The sequence below is a fragment of the Colias philodice genome, chromosome 20, assembly GCF_061535455.1.
Source record: "Colias philodice isolate Cphi_HAF_F1 chromosome 20, ilColPhil1 Martin Lab GWU primary, whole genome shotgun sequence".
Taxonomy (NCBI): domain Eukaryota; kingdom Metazoa; phylum Arthropoda; class Insecta; order Lepidoptera; family Pieridae; genus Colias; species Colias philodice.
Genome location: NC_143105.1, coordinates 1,114,146 through 1,137,536, shown reverse-complemented (window position 1 = coordinate 1,137,536; position 23,391 = coordinate 1,114,146). Strand labels below are relative to the sequence as shown.

Genomic DNA, 23,391 nt, shown 5'->3' with positions numbered 1-23,391 from the left:
TTATTATTAATATTTTTAATAAGTGTATTATTCTTTGAGTATCTAGACCCGTACCTATTATTTTACATTTGTCTATGATTATCTATGATTCTTGGCGGGTAATTTAAAATTAATTTTCATCGATTATGTAATTCTTTCTGTTTAGTTAATAACTTGATAGTAATATAATTTGAATTTACATTAAAACTATAAAAAACGCATAACTCACTTCGTTTGCACTTTCTGTGATAACTAGAACCAAAACATCTTGTTTATATACGCCTTTAATTTTGCCATTCATATTTAATGTTTCTAAAATTTTTTCTTCCGAAGTAATAAGAAGTTGTTCATAATACAAACGTAGTGTCAACTTGGTTGATTTCATTTCGTATGGCATCCAATTACCAGCTTTCCACAATCTTAAATTATCTATTGTAGCTAAAGCCTTTTCTAATAATATGGTTAGGAAATAGCATTATCTAATTATATTACCTATTTTAATATGTAAACTACCTAGCAATAATGTTGAAAATAAGAAAATAAAAAGAATCTTACATACTTTTGTTCATTTTTCACACGCGAATGAAGATTGATCTATATGTGCCAACTATTTTAGAATTGGTTTGAATTAATTATAGATAGTATACATATAAACTCTAAAGTATATTTTTCTTTGAATATACATATTATAATAGCCAAAAATGTAAGGAATAAATTTAGTAAAGCACACTCCCAAATTTCGAAATTCGAATATCTATCTATTAAAATAGGCGGGCAGTTACTTTTTTTTTCGGGAAGTGCATGCAAAGGCTTGATGTTAAGTGGTCCGCCGTCCGCACCATTCATAATTATTAATACTCAGAGCATTATATTATATTTTTATACCATAAATTTCGAAAAAAATGAAAAATCAATTTATGTAGTTTAGATTTATACTTATTTATTAGTTATTTTAGAAATAAAAAAAACCTTGAATTAACGTATTAATTATATTTACAATAGAATATCATATATAAATAGTGTGACAAAACCATATAATATGTAGTGTATTAATTAATCATCATCTAAAATGATTATTTCATCTGACGTAATAGGTTTAGGTCTTTCAGGTTCATTGAATGTAAGCGTTTTCTTCGCTTCCGGTTTTTTAGCAGGTAAAGTTTGTTTCAATGTTTTAGTAATCGTGAGCGACGACGGCAGTCGACTGATCGACGCACTCACATCAGCTGCTACATTTTTTGAGACAGAAGGGTTGATCTTTTGACGTTCGGCCAATTTTTCCTGCAATGTCTTACCAGGGCTCACCTGTTGATGTGGTAACGGGGGTTTTGAGTGAATAGCGGTGTTCACTGTTGAAGTTGTAGACATATGTGCTTGAGGAACACTACTCGTAGTAACATGAGAAGTGAGTAGGGAGGAATGACCAGTAAAAGCTGGTAAATTCACGGTCATCGAAGCTGGTAAGGTTGGTAGCACAGTTCCCATACTTGGTGCCAAAGAAGCTGATGCCGACTTTTGTAAACTTGTGATAACCGGTGTAGGTGTCGCTTTAGTTGTGGGTATAACTCCAGTGAACGATTTATGTTTCAATTGCGATGAGACAGTCGTTCTTGACGACCCTGGCTTGGGTCCCCTTTTTTGCTTTGGCTTTGGTAGTTGTAAGTTATATGATGAGAGACTCTGGCCCAGAAATTGCCTATAAAATTCAGCTTGAAATGAATTTTGTATCGGTAGAGCCGGTAGGGGGGCTTGTAGTGAAGAAATATTTTGTAGAGCACTTAGGTAATCAGTTATAAAAGGTACATAATTTTGGAACGCCGCAGTGATATCATGCGGCGACATTTTCGGTAGAGCAGAAGATGTTGAAGCAGTAGCTGTAATTGGCTGCGATTTCGTGTCTGTTCTAATCTGTGGAGTTGGAATAGGTGCACTCTTTGTGTTTTCAGCTGATTTAATACCTTGTTTTTTCTGGAAATTCTGACTTTTCTCTAAACTCGCAACAGCAGCCTGTTGTTTTAATGAATGACCGTACTTCAGAGCTAAATCTAGTAAATTCATATTTTCAGTAACTGGTGTAGTTCGTAGTAATTTATAAGCATCAATTAGGAGGTTAGAAAATTGTTTAGTGGAAGTAGAATTGTTTGTGGAATTGGGTAGTTTTATCACACGTTGATACGCACGAAAAATGTCCAACATCAAACTTTTGAGAGCTGCACGTTCCACATCATTACTTTTTAAGTCAGGCTGTTGGCTAAACTTAACCACTTGTCCTCTTAATGATTGTACACATAATGAAATAGCTTGCTGGGCGAGATCTTCTCGATCTGAATCTCGTAAGTATTTTTTATCTGCATCGGGTATTTTTTGTAAATTAATGCTCAAGTCGAGTAAAGTTTTGTGATCATCTATTTCTTTCAGTATTTCCATTGTGAGTAAAACAGAACGATTCATATGAAAAGCAAAGCTGCCCGCCCTATCTACTTCTTCTAGTTTTATTTTCCAAATGTTGTTGAAAAAATTATTGTTTCTTCTCTCACTGAATAAACCACTTAACTTTTTACCTGATCTACACGTGAACGAAGAGAGCATCAGATCACGACACCTCTCGATATTCTTACCCTTTTTGTAATAAAAGTGATAGTGGCCAAGTCTATAAATAGCTTTATAATGTGGCGCGAAACGACTTGCACAATCCTCTAAAGCATCTTGACATCCCAAGACTATTTTCATGATTTCTTCATCTGTAAGCGGTTTTGATTCTTGCGAAGACTTACTTGAAGTATCACTATCTTTACCAGAATCAGTGCTACTATCAGATGAAGAATCACTACTACTCGAATCTGAAGATGACGATGACGAGGAACTGGAGCTTTCCTCTTTTTTGTCAGTTGTAACTTCAATTTGCTTCTCAGTGTTAGGTTTTACTGCATCGACTTCGACAGTTTCTTGTTTCTCTTTGTCTTTTACGTTCACATCTATCGTCGGTGCTTGTTCACTATTTTGATGTACTGGATCTTTAACCGCAGCTGGATCTTTAGCAGTTGTGCTCTGAACTTGCATCTGCGCCGCCTCTTTAATGCGCTCCGTATCACATGAGGCTGATCGACGTACCTTTGCAGCAGCGACTTCTAATTTTAATCTTTTCCCTTCTTGGTTATCTTCTTCTCCTGCGTCGCTAATCGAACGTTTTAAGATATTAGCTGCGTGTAAAGAGGGTTCGTCGGACTTTTCGTTCTCTCCATCAGTGTTATCTTTTTTCGATCTTCTTATAAAAGGTCCTTGTTGCCATTCCTCAATACATCTTAAGAACACTTTTCCAACAGCTGCTGGTATAGGTTTATTTTCGTGTTGTTCAATGTATTTAAGAATAGAGGCGTGTATTCTATAATGCAATTCAAGAACTTCTAAACAGAAATTTGTTGATGAACTGTAGCTTATTTTTGATGGATATGTAGCACCAGTTTCTTGTAAACTTTTAACACCTTTCATGTAATAATCCAAATAAACGGAGGGGGGCTTGTTTCGTTTTTCTGCAACTTTACCTAACATGTAATAAAATAACCAGTATTCGTCATTAGCCTTTTCAATTATATTGTCGTAAAGAACAGTAGTGAAACATTTTTGTGTGGTATCAAGCAAATCTTCTTTCTGCCTCTCGAGAGCTTCGAAATCTTCCATACTTAACAATTCACTGGCTTGTTTTAAGAGTCGCGAGCAAAACGAATGCACTGCGTAGGCAAAGTTACCATATTCTGTCAATATAGTACAGCTATCCGGCTTTAATTCTAACGACCGTTGATAACATCGCAAAGTTGATTTAGCAGGTGTTAGGAACTCCCTTTCGTTATTTAGATTCTGACAAGAATTTAGAATCCTGACTAAATTTAAAGCTTTTGCTAGTGATATTTGTGCCCACGATTTAAATCTATCTCTATTTATTATTATATCTAACATGTTATATTTAATGCACATATCGCGTTCTTCTTTTTTAAAATGGTGATCGCCAATTAGGAAATAAATATCTTTCATTTTAAAAGGTAAAAGTGGAGGAAAGATTGGTAGTTTGCTCTCTATTCCTTTCATGTATTTCTCTAACTGTGGAATATATTTTTGTGGATCGCATTCTGGAGGTAATAAGCCCAAAATACGATGAAACAACAATTCTGTATCAGCCGATATACCAGACAATTTTCCTTCTAAAGCAGGTAGTTGTAATGGTCTGTAAATCTCATATATTTGTTGTGCTTTAGCCCAATTTAATGTTTGTGCAGTAGCATTGTGGTCTGCAATATATTTTATTTTTTGCTTCCTCTCAGGATGCCCATACAGACAATAAACACATTGCTCTAGGTATTGTCTAACTTGTTCTAAGCATTTAGATAGAGCGGGTGTCCGCAGAAGTGGGACAATTGAATCCAAAATAAAATGTAAGAGTTTGCCATCAGATTTAGTGCACCAACCTCTAGTTCCCAACTGTTCATGAGCAATGAACAATAACATTAAAGGATCTGAGACATCTTCTTCTAGTTCAGCTTTTTCTTTGTCAGTTGTTACTCTCCCTCGACCTTGATCTTCTTCTCTTTGTAAAATGTAGTGCATTATGATCCAAGGAGAAGTTGTATCAAAAGGCATGTCAGAAGTATTTGTTTCCATTTGATGGCCTATAATTCTTATTATATCTTCAAGTCCCTGACTCAACTCCTTTTGGGATACGGCTGATAAACAATAATAGCCTTCTGTTTCGAGTATATGTTCCATACAAGTTAGTATTTTAACAATAGTTAGAGTCCATTTCTCATAATCTGCTGAACCTGATGTGTATCTAAAGTAATGTTTTAATGCTTCATGTAAACATATAAATGACCAACGGAAACAATCATCCACTTTATTAAGAGCCCAGTAAGTTTCCAAGATGAGAGTTAATTGGACTGCAAAATCCAATGACATTTCTTCCTCTTGTTCTTTAGCAATTATTTTACAATGCTCAAATGAATCAGTAATAATTGCCAGTACTTCTTCATAGCACTTCCGATTGTATAAATCATTAACCGTTGATAACTTTTTATTCCGTTCCAAAAATTTTATATACTCCACTACTTCATTTTCATTTATGATTGGTTTAAAGCTAAAGTTAATAATTTCCAAACGGTAGGAACTTTTGTGTTCGCCCATGGCTTCAAATTGATCAAATAATTGGTACAAACAGTCTAAAGCGAAATCTTCCTCTTTGTTTAGAATGTAGATGTGCAATTTTATCCACAACTGCCTTAGTATTACTTCTAGACATTCCACACATTCGAATATTTGAGGTTTGAAAGTAAGTATAATTTCTATGTGGTTTATAACACTTAAGCAATGTGATATTGCGTCTTCTGATTTAGTATTCAATTTTTTATTTATGCAAAATTCTTCAACTAATAAATTAACAGTTGTATAATGTAGGAGATCTTCAGCATTGTCATCAGTACAAGCTGGAACATCTATGTGGTTATTATAACACTCATTGGCCTCTATAAAATATTTTATAAGGTTCTCTGGCCATTGTAATCTCCATTTCTGCGAGAGAATTTTTAAATAATCCTTCAACATGTCAATGATGTCTCTTCTATCTTCCATGTACTTGTTAATAAATGCGTTAACATCTTTTTGTTCAGCTTCTGTATTAAAGTATTCATTATTTTCAAAGGATTTCTCTTGATCTTTATCTTTTTCCTCAAACAATTTCGTTAAGTCAGTGGGAGACGTGTCTCTTGTTTCATTTTCTTTCTTCTTAATCAACTCTGGTACTAAAGATTCAGGAACCATTCTGCGTAATATATCATAAATTGTATCTTGCTTCGTTTTTTTTCGGCCAGACCTGCGTTTGTTGCACCACACCCATTGTTCTAGAAAGCTTAGTGCACTGCCTCGTCTTCTGACTGGTGCCTTTTTCTGTGCTTTCTGTTCAGCTGTAGTCTCAGCTGACTGTTCTACATTTATTATTTCAATATCACTCTCTACTTTTTCATTATCCGTTGCTGGTTTTTCTTTATCAGACATATCATTGTTTTCATTTTCAGATGTAACAACATCTGTATTTTTATCTGTATCTGTGGCAGTTTCATCTGGTTTATTATCTGCCATTTTGGTGCTATCACTCTCCTGTGCTTCTTCACATACTTCCATCTTCTCTTCTTTTACTTCTTTCTCATAAACCAATTGAATGAACGCTGCATGACTCATCGCATTCTCTGTTATGTACCGGTGCATGTGAACTAAAGATTCCCCAACAGATTCCCATGTTAAATTTGATATAGGCTTTTGCAATGTGAGATCAGGCATTTTATATGTAAATTTTGTCTCTCTCTGTTGCTCTATAAATGTTTCATATATTTCATCGGCTTCTTTTAACAATTTTTGTGCAATTTCTTCATCAACTGGCTCATCTTTGCTTAGATCCCACTTGTAAACGGGATGTAAGTATTCCATATAATCTTTCATGTGGCGGAATACAGTATAAATATGCCGACGATAAACTATTCCCCTCAAATAACCAGGATCAAGTTCAAGAGCATCATGGATGACAGCAATACATTGTTCTTTAAAATCTAATCCAAGGAGGAGTGTAACAATTTTATCGATACATGGCCAATGTCGTGGATTTATTTCCACACCCCGTTCGAAAGCGTACAATGCGCGCTCAAAATGTTTTGCACGTAAACATACTAAGCCCAGCTTATGCCAAAGTGTTACATCCGTATCATCGAGCTCTGATGCCGAGGTATACGCATCCATTGATGCTTCTAACTCACCTGAAGCACTGAGCATTCCAGCGAGATTCTTGTAACAGACATACTTTAAATTGTATAATGGTCCAGTTATTTTTTCACCAGGCGCTGGTTTCTTGACATCGTATAATAATTCAGTGTCCAAAAGATCTTTGATGAGTTGCGTAGCATCGGGCAGGTTACCATTCCTTTGTAATTCCAATGCCTTGGCATACTGCTGCAATGCTATTTGTTCTAAAGCTTCTCTGGAAACCTCCTCTTCTGAACCGCTATCTTCTTCCGTTTCTGTATTCAATGCTGCTATTTTAATCATTTTCACTTATTTTTATCTTCATGTATTCTCAATTTATTAGTAAACACCGGCAGATTGCCTAATTTTTTACAAAACAAATCTGCATCTGTCAAAACTATAAACTGTCAATCTACATTTTACAAGTCTCGGCAATCGGTGTTGCTATGAAAATACGTAATGAAGAAATGAATATTATATGGTTTTTAAAGATTATTAATTGCACAGGGATCTTGAATATAAAACTAATTTTAGTATATTTCTATCTATACTTTTAATGCAAACAATATAATGTAGGTTTTAATGTGTAACGAACTATTAACGAAAGGAAATAATATAATACTAGTGGTCCGCCCCGGCCCCCGGCTTCGCCCGTGGTATATACCTATCCTATCTCTCAAGTTGGATCGAACTGCATTTAGTGTGCGAATTTTATTATAATCGGGTATGTGGTTTAATTCAAGAAGCTTATATCTAAGACTGAAATCTCCAGTGTATTAGTTAAAAGCTTAGGTTAAAAGCTTCTTGGTTTAATTGTATACAGGTGATTAGAGTAAAATAATATATTATATATGTTACCGGAAATGTATGAAATCAAGTATAATTCCGATACCATTTAGGAAATGTATAAAATATTGTTTAAAAACCTATTTAATGCATGCATATCCTAGGAAATGTATAATCTTCCTAGGAATTGTATACAATTCCAATATCGTATTAAGAAATGTGTAAAGTAAATGCTTTCTGTAATAAAACACGTTGTTATTTTTTTATTATAGCTCTTATTGATACAATCGAGCAATCGGGTAACAGTCATACCGTAAAATTGTAATAATATTATGTTCATATTATCTTACTAATTAACATTTTAAAAATCAACTATCAAACTTTTAACGTACATAAATATCACAAAATCAACTTATATTTATTCTTATAAAATCAAATTTTCATTTGGCAAGTAATCAGTCCCCTCGTCCCGCTGTCCTCGCGTAGGTATATTGGCGCAGTCGGATTGTACAATCCGCCGTATTACATTACGGCTAGCTGTTTTAATATGCCTAAAATTCGTCCAAAATTCTACAAAAAGACGGTCGCGAGCCGACGACGGAGCCCCACTTCGTGGCGCTCCTATTTCTGTGTAGTTTTAAAAAACACGAACCTAACCTAACCCACCCCCTTATCCAAACCAAAAATTTCTGATTACGAATTATCGGCATAGTTACTACAAAATGCCGACCGTTTGTAAACGGCCAGATTATATACAACTTGCGTGCGACATATCAATATCTTAATTATGTTTTACATTTCCGATAGGTATTTAGGAAATGTATAGATTTCCTAGGAAATGTGTATAAAATAATTTATTTCACACATTTCCGTACGATTTTAGGATTTACATATATACATTTCGGTCCGCCTAAAGCAAAGGGGGCGCAAAGTAAGGACTTAGAAAATTTTTGATCAAAAGTGAAAAAAAAATATTTTTTTTTTATGTCGACGGAGCCCCGCTTCGCGGGGCTCCTATTTCTGTGTAGTTTTTTTTTTAACAAACCTAACCTAACCTAACCTAATGAAAACCATCAATCTTTGAGGGCGAATATCTCGGCCATTTTTGATTTTAGAGAAAAGTTGTTCCTATAAAACATGCTTATATTAGCGTAATCTTTACGATAAAACAATAATAAATAGGTGTTATAATGACACCAACTCCATCAAAAATGTTCCAAGTCCTGCGCCCCCTTTGCTTTAGTCCAACCTACATTTCCTAGGAATTGTATACAATGACGGATTACATACATTTCCGGTAACATATTATACAAGACATTGGTGAATTTGGAGGTTATGTTGTGATTTTTGACAGATGGTGTATATTTATTTCATTAAATTTTAGTGGTTAAAATTTAAGTTATTTCAGAATAGTCCTTATTAAGTTGAATTGACAAAATGATATCGCAGAAGTATTTATTAAATCGTACATTGCCTATAGTCATCCAACGTGCTGAGGCTCACCGCAAACCCCGTTGGTTACCAGTGGCTAAATCTAAAATATATCGTATTCCAAAACGACCAGAAATCTCAGAGGATGAACGTCTGGAACTGCGCCGCATAACAAATAACTATAAAACACAAATGCGCGCAGTAAGACGATTCTATGTTGAAGATTTTCTACGAGAGAAGTTAACTTTAGAAAGTGCTACTTCTGAAATGTCTCAGCGTTTAGAAGCAGAAGAATGGCAGCGTTGTGAAGAAATAAACGATGTGTGGAACGCACAAGTTGCTGCTGAAAGAGAAGAGAGGAGAAAGAAGGAGCTGATGGAAATGGAAGAATACTCTCTGGCTCGTATGGAGGCTAAAGACCGCGAAATGAGGGAACGACTTGCTAAGGCATCGGCTAAAATAAATCGAGAAAAGGTTTGTTAATTCATTTAGCAAACAATTCCAGCTTCAATATTTATTTATTATGCATATAAAATCTTAGATAAAAGTTTGTTTGCTATTAACTCAACAGCTTGACTAATTTTTAATTTTCATGTGTACTTGGTAGCTTGTATTTTCAATTGATAAAGATGTCCTAGTAGAAAAATGTTTGCCAGGTCAGCTAATGTTAAGATATATCTTGACAAAAGTAAACTTAAAAAAAATATGTGTGGCACTCGAGGACTGCCGCGGTAAAGCTATTGCATAGCATTGCATCGCTGTGCCGGTTGAAGAGGGGGTGTTCGGTTTTTTCGTTACAGAATTTTTACATTTGTTTGCCGCGCTCAAAGTCTGAGATAATAGCTATGCAATAGCTTATTAATTGTACTTCTAATACTTCTCAATTTCTTGTAATATCTCTTATAATATATTTTATTGTTTTTAGGAGCTGAGTTCAACATTTATAACTCCAGAAAACTTGGAAGCAACCATAGATAGTGTTTTAGCCAACCAAGTAGATTATAATTTCGCGATTGACTTAAGTGGAAGACAGTTTCCCGGCCGAGATACCAAGATTCAATATGAAGATAATAAAAAGCAGGCACAGACGGCAAATTGAAATATAAGCATTGAAAGATAATAAAATATTTCTTATGTATCACGAAGGTGGTAAAATTGTATTGTAAGCCAAAAACCTTGGCATAGGAAATTAATCTGTGAAAATTGTTAATAATATGTTAGAAATAGATAAATTTAGTTATACATATTTAGTGTTTTAATTATACTCTAAAAATTGGCCATTAATTGTGTAAACAGTATTGTGTAAATTATTTGAGATGGATGGATGACAAAGCTTCGCTTTTTTTTCTGACATGTTCTATAAATAATTGCTAGATGAAAAGTTTAAAATGTTTAATAGAAGAAATAAAACATACAATGAGCTGTTATAAATTATATTCTTATTACTATTGGCATATTTAAAGTTATGTACAGTTTCATAATAATGTTTTAACAACTATATTTAAATGGACATTTCATCAAACATAGCCTGCCAGTGTGGAGTTATATTTAGCTTGTGCTGTAGAGGTCCCAGCGACACTAGGTTTGCAGACCGGCTTGCATCGTTCACATTCACTGAGACAACTTCTTGGTAGAATGATGCTTTTGTGCCGGAACATACCTGTGAATGAACATACATGATATCAAAATTTGTCTTTGTCAACTCTTCAACATCATTGAAGTAATTTGATGCTTTTTTAGTGACTATTATGGAAAGAAAAGTCATTTTAAATATCTTTTTCAAATTATTAACCATTTAAGCATGTTTAAAAATATACAAAGTCATGCATAGGATTTATAGGGGCATTACATGCATTACAAAGCTGTTAAATTAATTGATTTCTTGATACTTGATAATATTTAAACTACAGATGTATTAACATAAAATACTTACAGTTTCTAGTCATATAAGATACATGAATCTTATAGTTAAAAATTTAAAATCCTATAAATTACACTGATGTTGATTAAAAATATACATTTTTTTGCCATATATCATGTACTTACCTCAAAGATAGTATTGCCCAATGCGAGTGTGACCCTTCCCGACCGATGCACCCTCAACTTTCCAATTCGACCCTCCTCTAGATCCGACAAGTGACATCGCGTATCAACCTGAAAAAAAATAAACATTGCTGTATATGTCCGACCGCACAACGCGCGCGACACATTTGCCGCTTGGTCAAATCTGCCCCCCTAGTCAAGTAGATAAACGTATCTACAGCTTACGTCAATCTCATACATTCGTAGTCTATTCTATTGAACGCTACGCTAACAGAAACCCACTTGACTAGGGGGGCTGGGCGTGGCGCGTAATTTCGGTGTCGCGAAATCAAGGAATATACTACTCTCTACCGAGAGCGCAGAATACCTCATGTAATTTCATAGAAAGAATAATAAGCGGTGCCGACTAAAGGATCGCACTGCCGTGCAGTTACGGACGGTTAGGCTAGGGTCAGACCTTTAGTAAGATAATTTATATAAAAAAAAAATATATGTAAGAACCAGATGTTACGTGAACTGTTATTTTTGTAACCTCATAAGCTTATATATGGGACAATTACATTTTAGTTGAATTATTCAATTTGATAATGTACTTCTGCAACTGTGAGAGTAACAATAAAATTAAAAAGTAAATATTACCGGCTTTTGCTCAGTTTCCTCACTAGTTGAAGGTAAGTTGATGGGCTTTTTGCGATCTTCATCTCCACTCCCGCCTCGACCAGGTAACGTATCAGATAACTGGAAAAAAGAAAGAAAAATTAATTATTTACCACCTAAATTAAATATGCCATCTGAATTTTTTTCATTGTTGTAATTCTAAATTTAATTTTGAATTTTACCTGTAAAAGTATGAGGGTAGGTTTATCGCTCTTCAATAAATTGGCAACATTTGTGTCTTCGAAAATTTCTTTAACATCTGGAATCGGCTTTTCCTCTGGTGCTGCCACTGAGAAAAAAATATTTACGCCATTTTCATTCAACGAAAATTATATAAAACAAGTTACTCGCAAAGTTAAGCACTTTTTATAACAACTATCCGATTACAACTATCCGTATTAAGATGAGTAAGAGCCGATTTTTCAATCCTTGGTTAAAATTTATCCGTCCAATAAAGTATTACACGAACATATTAAAATGTCACCTGTAAACTGTCAAATACGGACAATTACAATACATTTTTAAAATTGTAGTTTAATATGTTATTCGATGAATAAGTTTTAACCAAGGATTGAAAAATCAGCCCCTAATGTTATAAATAGAAGCACAACTGTGTCAAAGTATAAATAATATTCCAAATGAACATAATAACTCAATACTTAGCTCCATATCACTACATAGTATAAAACAAAGTCGATTTCCCTGTCCCTATGTCCTTATGTCCCTATGTCCCTTTGTACGCTTAAATCTTTGAAACTACGCAACGGATTTTGATGCGGTTTTTTTTAATAGATAGAGTGATTCAAGAGGAAGGTTTATATGTATAATAACATCCATTAAATAGTGGAGAAGTACTGTTATTTTTGAGATTTCTAAAGTGATGTCGTAAAAAATTACATTTTTTCCGCTTACATTGCAAACGCAGGCTGAACCCTACGAGTTTTATCAAAATAATGTACTAAGTATTATACACATTGAAAAGGTCTATAGAAAAGTCCGCGATGGTATATGTCTATCTCTTATGGATAACCCACAATAACATTTTTTTGTCATTTACTTTTTACGAAAAATAATGGCTAATTTTCGATGCGATTTTAACCAATACAGCATTAATCCTTAACCAATTAAATACCTTGAATACATTGTTCGTTTAATATAGATCTATATGGCCCTTTACACCGTATGATTTAAGTGAATATTTTCGAAGATATTACAGATTTAAAAATTGCGGGACGTAGCGTTTGCGGCGGTACCGGCCGGCCGCCAGGCTATCTATACGAAGTCGGAGCGGGCCGCTATGTTTTTATATACAACGTTCACAGTTTTTATGTAGTGTATTTAGTATCAGCATTGCACCCGTGCGAAGCCGGGGCGGGTCGCTAGTGTAAAATAAACTAAACAACACTAATTTATGTCGACTCGCGAGCGAAATGTGCGAGCAGGATAGCATACTATTCCTTTATATTTGCAAGCAAGACAAATATACTCTACATGTTAGACCCTCAATATAAAAAAGCAACAAAGAATATTCCGATAACATATAAATGTTTCGGAACTTCGTAAGCCATATTTGCTGTTTTCTTTTGCACTGTTTACACTGAATTGAAATTATTCATACAGTGTTCTTTGGTGCTTGTATTATTATCATGGTCTTACATTGTTCACCGTCTTCAGTTGGCTCTTGTTTGACGATAACTTCCTGTTTGACGGTGACTGAGGGTTTCTGGTTAATCGACCAGCCTATAAAAGAGTTGGCTTGAAATATATTTATAAATTATAAAATTTTTTGATGTGATAATAATTGTAACAGTCTAACAGATATAGTTCGATTCAAATTAATGGCGGCTCGGAAGACAGGTGCAGGTGCGAGTGCGCGCACAGGTCCCTTAACGTCCCGCTAATTCCTAAAATTGTTTTCTGTCGTATCGTACGATGTTCCGAGCCGCCGTTAAGTTCGATTCGTACTGTAATAATACCACGAACTTATAAATAATGAAATAATCTGAATTTAATCAGAAAATAAAAAATACAGACCTCCATCATCCATAGGCAGTTTAACAGGAGCATCAGCGTCAAGCACTGTTTTGAAATCCTCCGCTTCCTCTATTTCATTACCATTTTCACTGAGTATGGCTTTTATCTTCTGCTCTTCATAATCTTTATCTATCTATAAGCATATTTTTATAACCGTAAAACAATAGTATAGGAGTTTTTTTTATGAATACTTCAAATTACAAGGATTCACACAACATTTTAACCTTCAAACGAGAAAATTTTGCAAGTTTAGTTAAAATTTATCAACCATAGCTTTTTATGGAATGCTGTGAAACATATTATTTAAGCAGACCATATCATAACATAAAACAATATATAAAATATACATACTCTAACAGCATCCTTGATTCTAATGGTTGGTTTTTGCAATGTGGGTGCAGTGTTAGCTTCTCTTCCACTCCCATATGAAGCCCGACTCGAATGCCTCTCCGCACTACCAATACCTGAAACACCCAACATTCAAAAATATCACCTTTTCATAAATCTTTTATAATGTAAGATATTTTCGTTTAGCTGAGAATGCACTTTTTACCTTCAGAGAATACACCTGATGATTTTATAATATTTGGACCGTTTTTGAAGTTTTTATTTTTATCATTTTTCCGATCCCTTTTGTTTCTTTCATCTTTTTTCTGTTCACGGGTGGCTGCGGTTGATGGACTGTAAGAATAAATGATTAGAATTAACCTTTACCTAATATTTTTTTTTCGAGAAATAGCAACAGAATATTCATTTAAATATTATATTTTAAGCATCATAAGGAAGACCTAAGTTGATAAATAGTTCAATAAATTAATCTTACCCTTTATTTTTATTACGTGCTACGTTCAGATTTGGTGTGAATACTTTTTTATTTGGTTTCACACCGCCCAGCAAAAGATCTCGTGGAGCCTTTAAAGAGGCAAGTCTTTGTAGTGGATTTGATTCAACACCATTAGGTTTATCGTTTGAGTTGGACATTCTATAAAATAAACTGTGAAATTGTAAATAAATAAAATAACGTGATTCGTACGTAAACGATCGAATAATTGGGAATTGGGATGTTTACAAAATGCTTGTTTTGGTGGTTTTGACATTTAACAACAGCTCACAGCTGTCAATGTCCAATGACGACTGTTTATAATTTGGAGTTACCATTTCTCATAATATGTGGGATAGTGGGATAAGAACGATTTCCTAGGTGCACTTGTACTTTAATGAATCATTAAACTGCAAAAAAATACAGATGAAACTGTAATTCATAATTAGATAAGTAATTAAATAATTTCTGTATTGATTATTCAACTGTGTAGATTACGTGTAGATGTTACAATATATTATTTTTATTATTGGCAACTGTATTAAGCACAACTGGCAATTAGTGGCAGCTGCTTCAAGTTTCAACCGTTTTCCGTTATTTTGTTTGCAGTTTGAGAAAAGTGAATTGGGTCCGAATTTCGAGATAATCGTATATTTGAAAAACTCTTATAATATTCTTTGTGTTCAAATATAATTAATTGAATAACAACTTTATTCCGGAAGAAATGGCTGAATCACTATTCGACATTTTCGGCGATTCTGTAACAAGGCAAGCAATCAAAAATGTTACTCGTCAACCGTTATCCAACATTGGTAAGAAATTTCAAAATTAGTCATAAAGCATATTGTATTCTCCAAAAAAAAAAAATATGTAACGTTAAATGCTATTTATTTAAGAAAACATGGGAAAAACAAAGTCAGCGGGACCGTTTAAACCCAACGAGCCCACAGGACCCACAAAGAAAAATATGGAAACAAAGAAATCATTTCTTTCGAATACGGGCAAAGCTCTGCACAACACGCCTATGCGCCAATGTACTCCAGGAGCTATCAATGTCGGGTCTCTCATATACAATGACGACGACAAAAAGGAGAAAGGATATTCGTTTGAAGAGATAGAGTTCACAAAGCCTACTTACGGCAGATATGGTAAATATCATTGCAAAAAATTATAACAATGCACATCTTGCTATAAACATTACAGAATCTATGGGGAGTGCTCTGAGGAATTGTTCCACCTTTAACTAGTCGCACAGTTCCACCACCGGACCACACGCCGTAAAAACCAGTTTCATCCGCACTATCTGGATGGTTGGCGCTCCATCACTGTCCGCTTCACCTGCAACTTCCTTCCGCGTACGGTGAAACTGTGGAACGACTTGCCCCCTGCGGTGTTCCCGAACAACTACGACATTGGGATTTGGGGCCTTCAAGAAAAGAGCTTATTTGTCCATAAAAGGCCGGTAAAGCACCTGCAACACTTCTAGTGTTACAAGTGTTTATGGGCGGTGGTGACCACTTAACATCAGGTGGCCCACCTGCTCCTTTGCTTGCTCTGACATAAAAAAAAAACAACTTTAATAACAACAGCATTGTTATTGTTAATTTGTTTATATTATTATATTTAATAAAGGCATAGTATTTAATACTTTGTTTCCGAACTTATGAAATTGGAATTTAATATTATATGCTATTAGGACTTTTACAAACACAGTATTTTTACAAACTGTAAGCTGCTGAACCAAAGTAGTAGTGTGTAAACTACAACCCATACGAATTAACTTGAGACCTGAGCCATTACATTATTTTCAATATTATAGGTACCTTTCCAAAATAAATAAAATAATAGGATGTAATTCAAACTAAGCAAGTACCAATTTTACTTACTCTGTGTAGTAATATTTTAATGAAAAACTAATATATCACAAAAGAGTTTTCCGCTTGTGGCTCCGCCCGCGTTTTCTAAGTAAAACCCGCATAGTTCCCGTTCCTGTTGGATTTACGGGATAAAACTGTTAATCCAAGTTACCCTCTATATGTGTGCTAAATTTCATTGTAATCGGTTCAGTAGTATTTGCATGAAAGAGTAACAAACACACACATCCTCACAAACTTTCGCATTCAGAATATTAAGTAGGATTCCTTGAAGTCTCAAGTTAAATCGTACAAGTTATAAGTATTGCTTATTAGGTTGTGGAAGCATGTAAGCTTGATATTATTTCAGATAACTTTTACGCGGACTATTATGACTATCTGCCTTTAACAGAGGATCAGATTGCTAAGGATGACTCACTGTCCGACATTTCACCGCCACCCACTCGAAGATTCAGTCTTGAGCTAGACTGCTCATATCAAGATGATTTCTATACAGGTATAGTTACCAATATTTTATATGTTTGCTTCTTTATATGTATAATTGCTGTAATTATTTTGATTAATTTTAATATGATAGATCCCTCTTGAAAATGGAGGGCATATTTATTGTTAAAAAAATATTTAGAGAGTAAAATAGAGAGTAGAATTTAACAAGGGTACTTACTCTATGTTTAGTTAATGCATTGAATACAAATGGTCTGCTTTTTGACATTTATTTAAATTAAACATTACTGTTTATCAGAAGTTAACATTGATTTTACTTTGTGTTTTAGTTAATAAAAAACACATAATATTATTAAATTTAGCAATTATTACTAAATACTTAATATTGTGATTTATTTTTTCCAGATGAATTCTCCATTGACAGCATTCCAGAAATGGAATTAAATTTACCTGATATATTTTAAGAATTATATTTGAAGCAGTCTTAAGCATTTGTATACATTTTTTCAATAAGTTATAGGATAGTTTTTAAGTTATGGGAATTCTGAATTTACTGTGGAAATTCAATTGGTCACATTTGACCAATAAAAATTTAGTGAGAAAAATGGTGTACATTTATTTGTTGACTTTAATTTGGTCAGTTTCAATTGCTGGATTTTTAAATCCACAAAACTAATATTTTAATTCAGTATTATTTAGAATGTAGGACAGCTAAATTTTTAGTAATGGGTAAATAATTAAGATTCAGTGTTAAATTGTAATTTGTTTATTATTCAATAAATAATTGGTAAAAATAAAGTGTCTTTACATCTAGTTAATATTTTCATAGCACAAAGCTTGTTTTTTAACATAATATTAATGAACCTAAATAATTTTTTTTTTAATCTAAAATGATTGATAGTTATAATTTAAAATGTTCTTCATAAAGCAGAAGACAAAAGAACTGACTATTGGACTGAATTCAATAAGTATTGTATGATTATGAAAAGAATTATTTGCTTTAAAATTACATAAATATATTATCATATCCCTATTAATTTTACATGTTTTACAATAACAAGTTTTATATTACGCATAACTAAATATATTTTAAATAGATGATATATTACAGACTTAGGGCTACCGCACACGGGCCACCGGCCACAAAAGCGCCGCCGCCGGCATATTTCCTGCACTTTTCATACATTTTATATGGACTCGCCGCACACGGTTGACGCCTGTGGCGGCCACACGCTACACGCTTCTAGCTTCTCGTGGCGGCCGGCGTTTGTGGCTGTGGCCTGTGGCTCGTGTGCGGCGACGGTTAGACACAGAGACAAGATTTGAGTAGGTATTTTAATTCTATATTATTCAAGATTATTGATATCCACATTTTCTTTATATTTACCATTAATATAATATGGTAAAGATAAGGCTCGCACTATTTTCCGAATATTTTATTTACAATTATAGCACTTAAACTAATTTATCCCTAATACATTATAGCAATCATATTTTATAACCATTAATTATCTTATATAAAACCTTGTATTATAGTGTTCAGTCAATTATAAAAAAAACACTGACACTTGCACTATTAGTTCAACAATAATCCTTTGAAAACATCAAGCTTGGGCTATGTCAAGTACTTTTTTCCCAGTAATTGCACCTTCTTCTCAAACGCGGGGAAGTTAATCACTGTGTCTTCTTTGTAGAATGGATTTAGCATTAGTTTTATGTACGCTTCATATACGTCTGTGAAAAAGTTCTTGATCCCATCTTCGTTTCTCGGTTCATGCACCATTATAAATCTCATCTGTGGAATATGAGTCATTTATATATTATATAAATATAAAGTAAATTTAAAGAAGTAACCAGTTGAATTCCTATTTTGTTTTGCATAGTTTAAGTAATTAAATTTTATTATCTTTGATTTGATGCTTTGTTAAATAAAATTATATTTATTTATTATACTTTATTGTAATACAATCATTAAATAATAAGAAAGAATAAAAAGAAAATATGGTACTAGAAAGATGTAATACAATTGGCGGCCTTATCACTAAGCAGCTTGATCTCTGCCAGGCAACCAATTATATATGTTATAGCTTTTACAAATAAACCATGAATAAACCTTTACAATCTCTATTTAATTGAGAAAGAGTAAAATCAATACGATATTATGATGACAATAATTTCTAACATACCTGACTAGCTGTAACAAAAGCTGAGACAAACCATTGGTTAAATTTGTCTACAGATTTTAAATATGTATTCGTGCCTTTCCACATGTGTTCGTTGACTAGATCTAATGCTGCATGAGCTATGAATTCATTCAAGTGTCGATTGTCCTCTTTCTGAAAAAAGGCAAAAAGCTTGGTGAAAAAATACCTACGCGAATGAATAGTTTCGCTATGCATTGTTGTTGAATATTGTTTATTTATGTACAAGGGAAATGCTTATTAAAATATGCATAGAAATTATTTTGTAAAGCACCTTAACTTCTTTCGTTACAGGAATGAATTCCATTTCGAAAATTGGTTTATCTGTGTGACCTACGATCACGAAATAATATATCCCTGCCATGTCTAGTAAGCTTTATACTTTTTCACCAATAATAAGAATTATTTTTTAATAATTATTGTTGGTGTAGAAAATCCTCCCTTTTTAGTTTCTGTCATCAAACGTCAACAACTACAAATGTCATTGGGAGATGGCTGTCAATATGTCATTGAAATGTCAAATATCCACGTCATGCATAACAGTATATATATAATCATTAATCATCCAACACAGACTACCTATTCTTGTATTTTTTAGTGGTCGATAAAATATTTTATTTTTCAAGAGCTAAATAGGGGATGAAAGTGATTACGGACATCGGGATATGTTCTCATCCATTGCTATCTATTGTATGTAGATGATGTGTGTTGTAATATTACATAGAAAATATATTTTTAAAACTAGAGATAAATTTTGTTTTTGAAGTAAGGGTGATTAATCTTAGCAGCAGTTTTTAAAAGACTGAAAAGTAGGTTCGCCCTATTAGACAGATACGCACTGGTAAAATAAAAGAGAAACGAATTTATTTGTTAAATATTTATTATTAAATAGTATGTACAATTCAATAACATTAGCAATTAATATCATTTGCTTATAAAATTTTATTACATAGGAGTTGTTCTATAAAAAATCTAATTTTATTATTATTTACTTTATTGACAGGTGTGTTAAATTTATTAATTATTCAAGTATTTTACAAAACTCTGTAATGATAGAAGTCCATCAACATATGGCTTAGATTCCAACTGGCCATTAGGGTACCCAAATAAAATAGGCACAAAATTGGAAGTGGAAAGAGGAAGATTCGCGCGTTTTTTATCATCGGTAAATCTGAAACGAGAATTATTTATGATTATTCATAGGTTTAAATACATACAAAGAAAACATAAATCCAGAAAAAATAGAGAAAAGAGATGGTTTTACCACAAAATAAAAAAAAAAGTTTCATCAGGGTTGAAAATAAATTAAAAATACTTATAAATTCATAAAGAATAGAAAAATAATTAAAAATACTCACTGCTATACCCTAGGAACGTGATGTAGATATAATATATGAATGACGCAAGCCAAAATGTATTGGAAACCAGACATGATAGGAAACCTCCATGTACTAGTAGTTCTGTAACATAAAAAATAAAGATAACAGAGCTGTGTGAAGTAAAATTAGATGACCTTACTTTTCAACACAAAAGATTATGCTTTATTTAGAATATATTGTAAAGATTATACCAAGATATATTGTTCAACTCGAAATTTATAGGGCTTCCTATTATTATAAAGCAACAAAGAAAATACTAATTATGTTTAGCTTTTGAATGAATTTTTTTTAAATATAATAATATAGCCTTTTGTTTTCGGGGATGATTTAATCTTCTAATATTGAAAGAAATTTTTAATTTGGTCTCGTAGTTTTGGAGATTATTGAATGAAAACAAAATAGAAAATCGTTCCTCTTTAAAAGTAAAGTTGAACTCCACTCAAAATGATTATAATAAAAGACTTTTGATATATTTATCATTTTTACATAAATATTAGCAACCTTAGGGCATATTCAGAAAGAAAGGTGGAAAATTATAAGTGCTTATCGGCGCTTTTCAGCGCTGGTTATCCGCGCAGGAAAATATATGATCTGACAAGCTTCAACACGCGCTGGTCAGCCTGGGGCGCTGCTATATAAAATTTGTCTTGGTCTGCTTCAACCTGCTTCCTTTGTGTAGAACGAACCAGCGCTGACAAGCGCTTATAAGTTTCCAGCCTTCTTTCGGAATACGGCCTTATGCAGGTATTGCAATAGTAATAGGTCATATTATATCATTATAGGTCATATTAAACTATTAATGTGAGGGTATGATCTGCTCATGTTTCAAGACACCATAGATAATTTAGTAATTAATTATTTTAGTACTTTACTAGACAATATAAAGAGGTGATATAGACAAATACTTACTATTAAATAAAAGTATTTGAAAACAATGCAACAGAGACAGTGGGGGGAACATAGCATTTATGTGAACGTCAAACGCGTAGCCCCACTCTATGTCTGGGGATGCGATGTCCACTCGCAGGTATTTATTGCTTACATACCTGTGAATAAACAGTTTATAATATTAAAAGTCAATACATAGTTCTGTCAACGTGAACAATGGCTAAACTCTATTGCAATAATAACACTTAAAAAAATTATATGAAAATTTTTTTTTATAGAGAACATTTGTGGAAATTGCAGACACATAACAAATGTGTAAATGAGTGTGTGAAAAAATTCAGAATATTGTCATTAGTTTAATTTGAAAAGGATTTTGAATGTGAGTTGTTCAAACTGCACTGTTTATATATGCGTGTTCTCTATTGCTTTTAATGTTTGCATTGAAACTTTTTTTTTTATATTTTTTGTTCATAATTCTACTTAATTATAAATGTGTCACCATGTTTCTTATTTTTTCCAATATTAACTATAAAGTTAAGTAAATTGAACTTACCACAGTACTGTGGACATAATTAACCCGGACCCTATGAAGTCCACAAACACAACATATAGCACAAACAGTGCTGTTTGTCCCAATGTCAGACCCATCGCTAATGCAAAACATACTGACGATACTGGAAATATAAAAGGATATAATATTCAATTAAGATCCACAACTAATCTATACTAATATTATAAAGCTGAAGAGTTTGTTTGTTTGAACGCACTATTCTCAGGAACTACTGGTCTGATTTGAAAAATTCTTTCGGTGTTAGATATGCATCGAGGAAGGCTATAGGCTATATATCATCACGCTAAGACCAACAGGAGCGGAGCCACGCGGGTGAAACCGCGGAATGCTGCTAGTATAAGGTTCAAATTAAAATAGGTATTAGTTCATTAATTTATTTTAGTTTATCTGCCTACTTGAAATACTTACAGAAGAGCCAGACACTCAGTAAAACAAGAAATGCAGGATCATCTCTTGCAAATTGTGATTTTGTATCTGAAAATGAGTAAGTATGATGTAATAATCTATGAAATTAATTGCCAAACTTTTAATCTTTAATATGTTGTATGTTAATACCTTATTTATAATAACAACTAAAGCCAAAACCTTGCATGAAATATTACTTAAAGTTTTAACTTTTACATAACAAAGTAAGGAGTTAAATATCAATTGTGTTATTGCAAAATTCATTTAAACAAATTTTTACTTGTTTATGTATATAGTAGACAATGCAATAGATAAATGAGATAACCAATATATCCTGTGAAGTTAACTTGGTACATAAGAATGAGACTTACGTTTCCTATAGTTAAAATTCCGAAAAACTTTTTGAGGCGACACAAATAAGTAAACCATTTGCCACGCAGCGAATTCAAAGTCCATTTGATTGAATTTGAACAATCTTCGCAAGTATTTGTATCGTTTCACTGCTGCACTGGCTGTTGTGGGCTGGTAGTTGGCTGGTGCAGGCAGTGGTGAAGTACTTCGAGGATAATTCGTCGGTGTAGGTGATGTTGAATATTTCATCATTGCTTTTTATTCTTTCACTAGGCGAGGATTAAATGCAGGTTCCCTTCGCTACATTAATTGATTACTATTTTGTTGTGTTTATTTATTAACTTTTAATTCTAATTACATCTTATTTACAAAATTTTATCAACATTGAAGGCATCAGTCATCAGTCATCACGTCACGCGTGTCAAATATTTGTGTCATTGTCATACGACAATGACATTCAAAATTTCGTTTAAAAATGTAATCTGGAGACATTGACGCATTCACGGGAAAAGCAAGGCGAATAACGAAAACTCATCGTTTTATACGGGATTTGCGGTCCGCCCGGCTTCGCCCGTGGTACATATTTACATTTTATCTACATAATAACCATCCTCGTACTTCAAGGAATATAATAAAAAAAAGAATTATCGAAATCGTTCACACGTGATGCCGTGACAACGCGGCACTACTATTTACTTTGAAAACGTAAAAAAGTTGTTGTTGTAACATAACTACTGAAGATGGACATATG

General features: G+C 33.2%; 6 protein-coding genes across 7 annotated transcripts; 2 read left to right on the top strand and 4 right to left on the bottom strand.

Annotated features, from left to right (window-relative positions):
* Positions 1 to 145: 145 nt before the first annotated feature.
* Positions 146 to 7,141, bottom strand: LOC149479244 (calcineurin-binding protein cabin-1-like). The gene has a single exon (XM_089707821.1). It carries the CDS (start codon positions 7,057 to 7,059, stop codon positions 1,033 to 1,035), a length of 6,027 nt encoding a protein of 2,008 aa, XP_089563947.1. The 5' UTR covers positions 7,060 to 7,141; the 3' UTR covers positions 146 to 1,032.
* A 1,714-nt stretch (positions 7,142 to 8,855) lies between these two features.
* Positions 8,856 to 10,215, top strand: mRpS26 (mitochondrial ribosomal protein S26). Its single transcript, XM_089707759.1, has 2 exons — positions 8,856 to 9,447; positions 9,899 to 10,215. Exons 1-2 carry the CDS (start codon positions 8,980 to 8,982, stop codon positions 10,070 to 10,072), a joined length of 642 nt encoding a protein of 213 aa, XP_089563885.1. The 5' UTR covers positions 8,856 to 8,979; the 3' UTR covers positions 10,073 to 10,215.
* A 175-nt stretch (positions 10,216 to 10,390) lies between these two features.
* On the bottom strand, positions 10,391 to 14,832 carry Polr3D (RNA polymerase III subunit C53). Of its 2 annotated transcripts, XM_089707757.1 has the most exons (9): positions 14,531 to 14,832; positions 14,261 to 14,388; positions 14,059 to 14,171; positions 13,708 to 13,840; positions 13,330 to 13,413; positions 11,856 to 11,962; positions 11,656 to 11,754; positions 11,020 to 11,127; positions 10,391 to 10,633 (listed from the first exon to the last, which is right to left on the bottom strand). In XM_089707757.1, the coding sequence occupies exons 1-9, from the start codon at positions 14,686 to 14,688 to the stop codon at positions 10,475 to 10,477; spliced, it is 1,089 nt and encodes a 362-aa protein (XP_089563883.1). In that variant the 5' UTR covers positions 14,689 to 14,832; the 3' UTR covers positions 10,391 to 10,474. The 2 variants fall into 2 exon arrangements, with proteins under 2 accessions (XP_089563883.1, XP_089563884.1); XM_089707758.1 differs by lacking the exon at positions 13,330 to 13,413 and having other exon boundaries at positions 14,531 to 14,831.
* A 261-nt stretch (positions 14,833 to 15,093) lies between these two features.
* On the top strand, positions 15,094 to 17,572 carry LOC149479241 (uncharacterized). The gene is made up of 4 exons (XM_089707985.1): positions 15,094 to 15,339; positions 15,424 to 15,675; positions 16,751 to 16,897; positions 17,251 to 17,572. Exons 1-4 carry the CDS (start codon positions 15,252 to 15,254, stop codon positions 17,307 to 17,309), a joined length of 546 nt encoding a protein of 181 aa, XP_089564111.1. The 5' UTR covers positions 15,094 to 15,251; the 3' UTR covers positions 17,310 to 17,572.
* A 710-nt stretch (positions 17,573 to 18,282) lies between these two features.
* On the bottom strand, positions 18,283 to 19,526 carry Trs20 (trafficking protein particle complex subunit 2). Its single transcript, XM_089707986.1, has 3 exons — positions 19,321 to 19,526; positions 19,032 to 19,181; positions 18,283 to 18,640 (listed from the first exon to the last, which is right to left on the bottom strand). The coding sequence occupies exons 1-3, from the start codon at positions 19,408 to 19,410 to the stop codon at positions 18,461 to 18,463; spliced, it is 420 nt and encodes a 139-aa protein (XP_089564112.1). The 5' UTR covers positions 19,411 to 19,526; the 3' UTR covers positions 18,283 to 18,460.
* A 378-nt stretch (positions 19,527 to 19,904) lies between these two features.
* Positions 19,905 to 23,065, bottom strand: Unc50 (Unc50 RNA binding protein). Its single transcript, XM_089708021.1, has 6 exons — positions 22,661 to 23,065; positions 22,293 to 22,358; positions 21,867 to 21,987; positions 21,335 to 21,471; positions 20,405 to 20,506; positions 19,905 to 20,217 (listed from the first exon to the last, which is right to left on the bottom strand). Exons 1-6 carry the CDS (start codon positions 22,890 to 22,892, stop codon positions 20,081 to 20,083), a joined length of 795 nt encoding a protein of 264 aa, XP_089564147.1. The 5' UTR covers positions 22,893 to 23,065; the 3' UTR covers positions 19,905 to 20,080.
* Between the last annotated feature and the right edge of the window lie 326 nt (positions 23,066 to 23,391).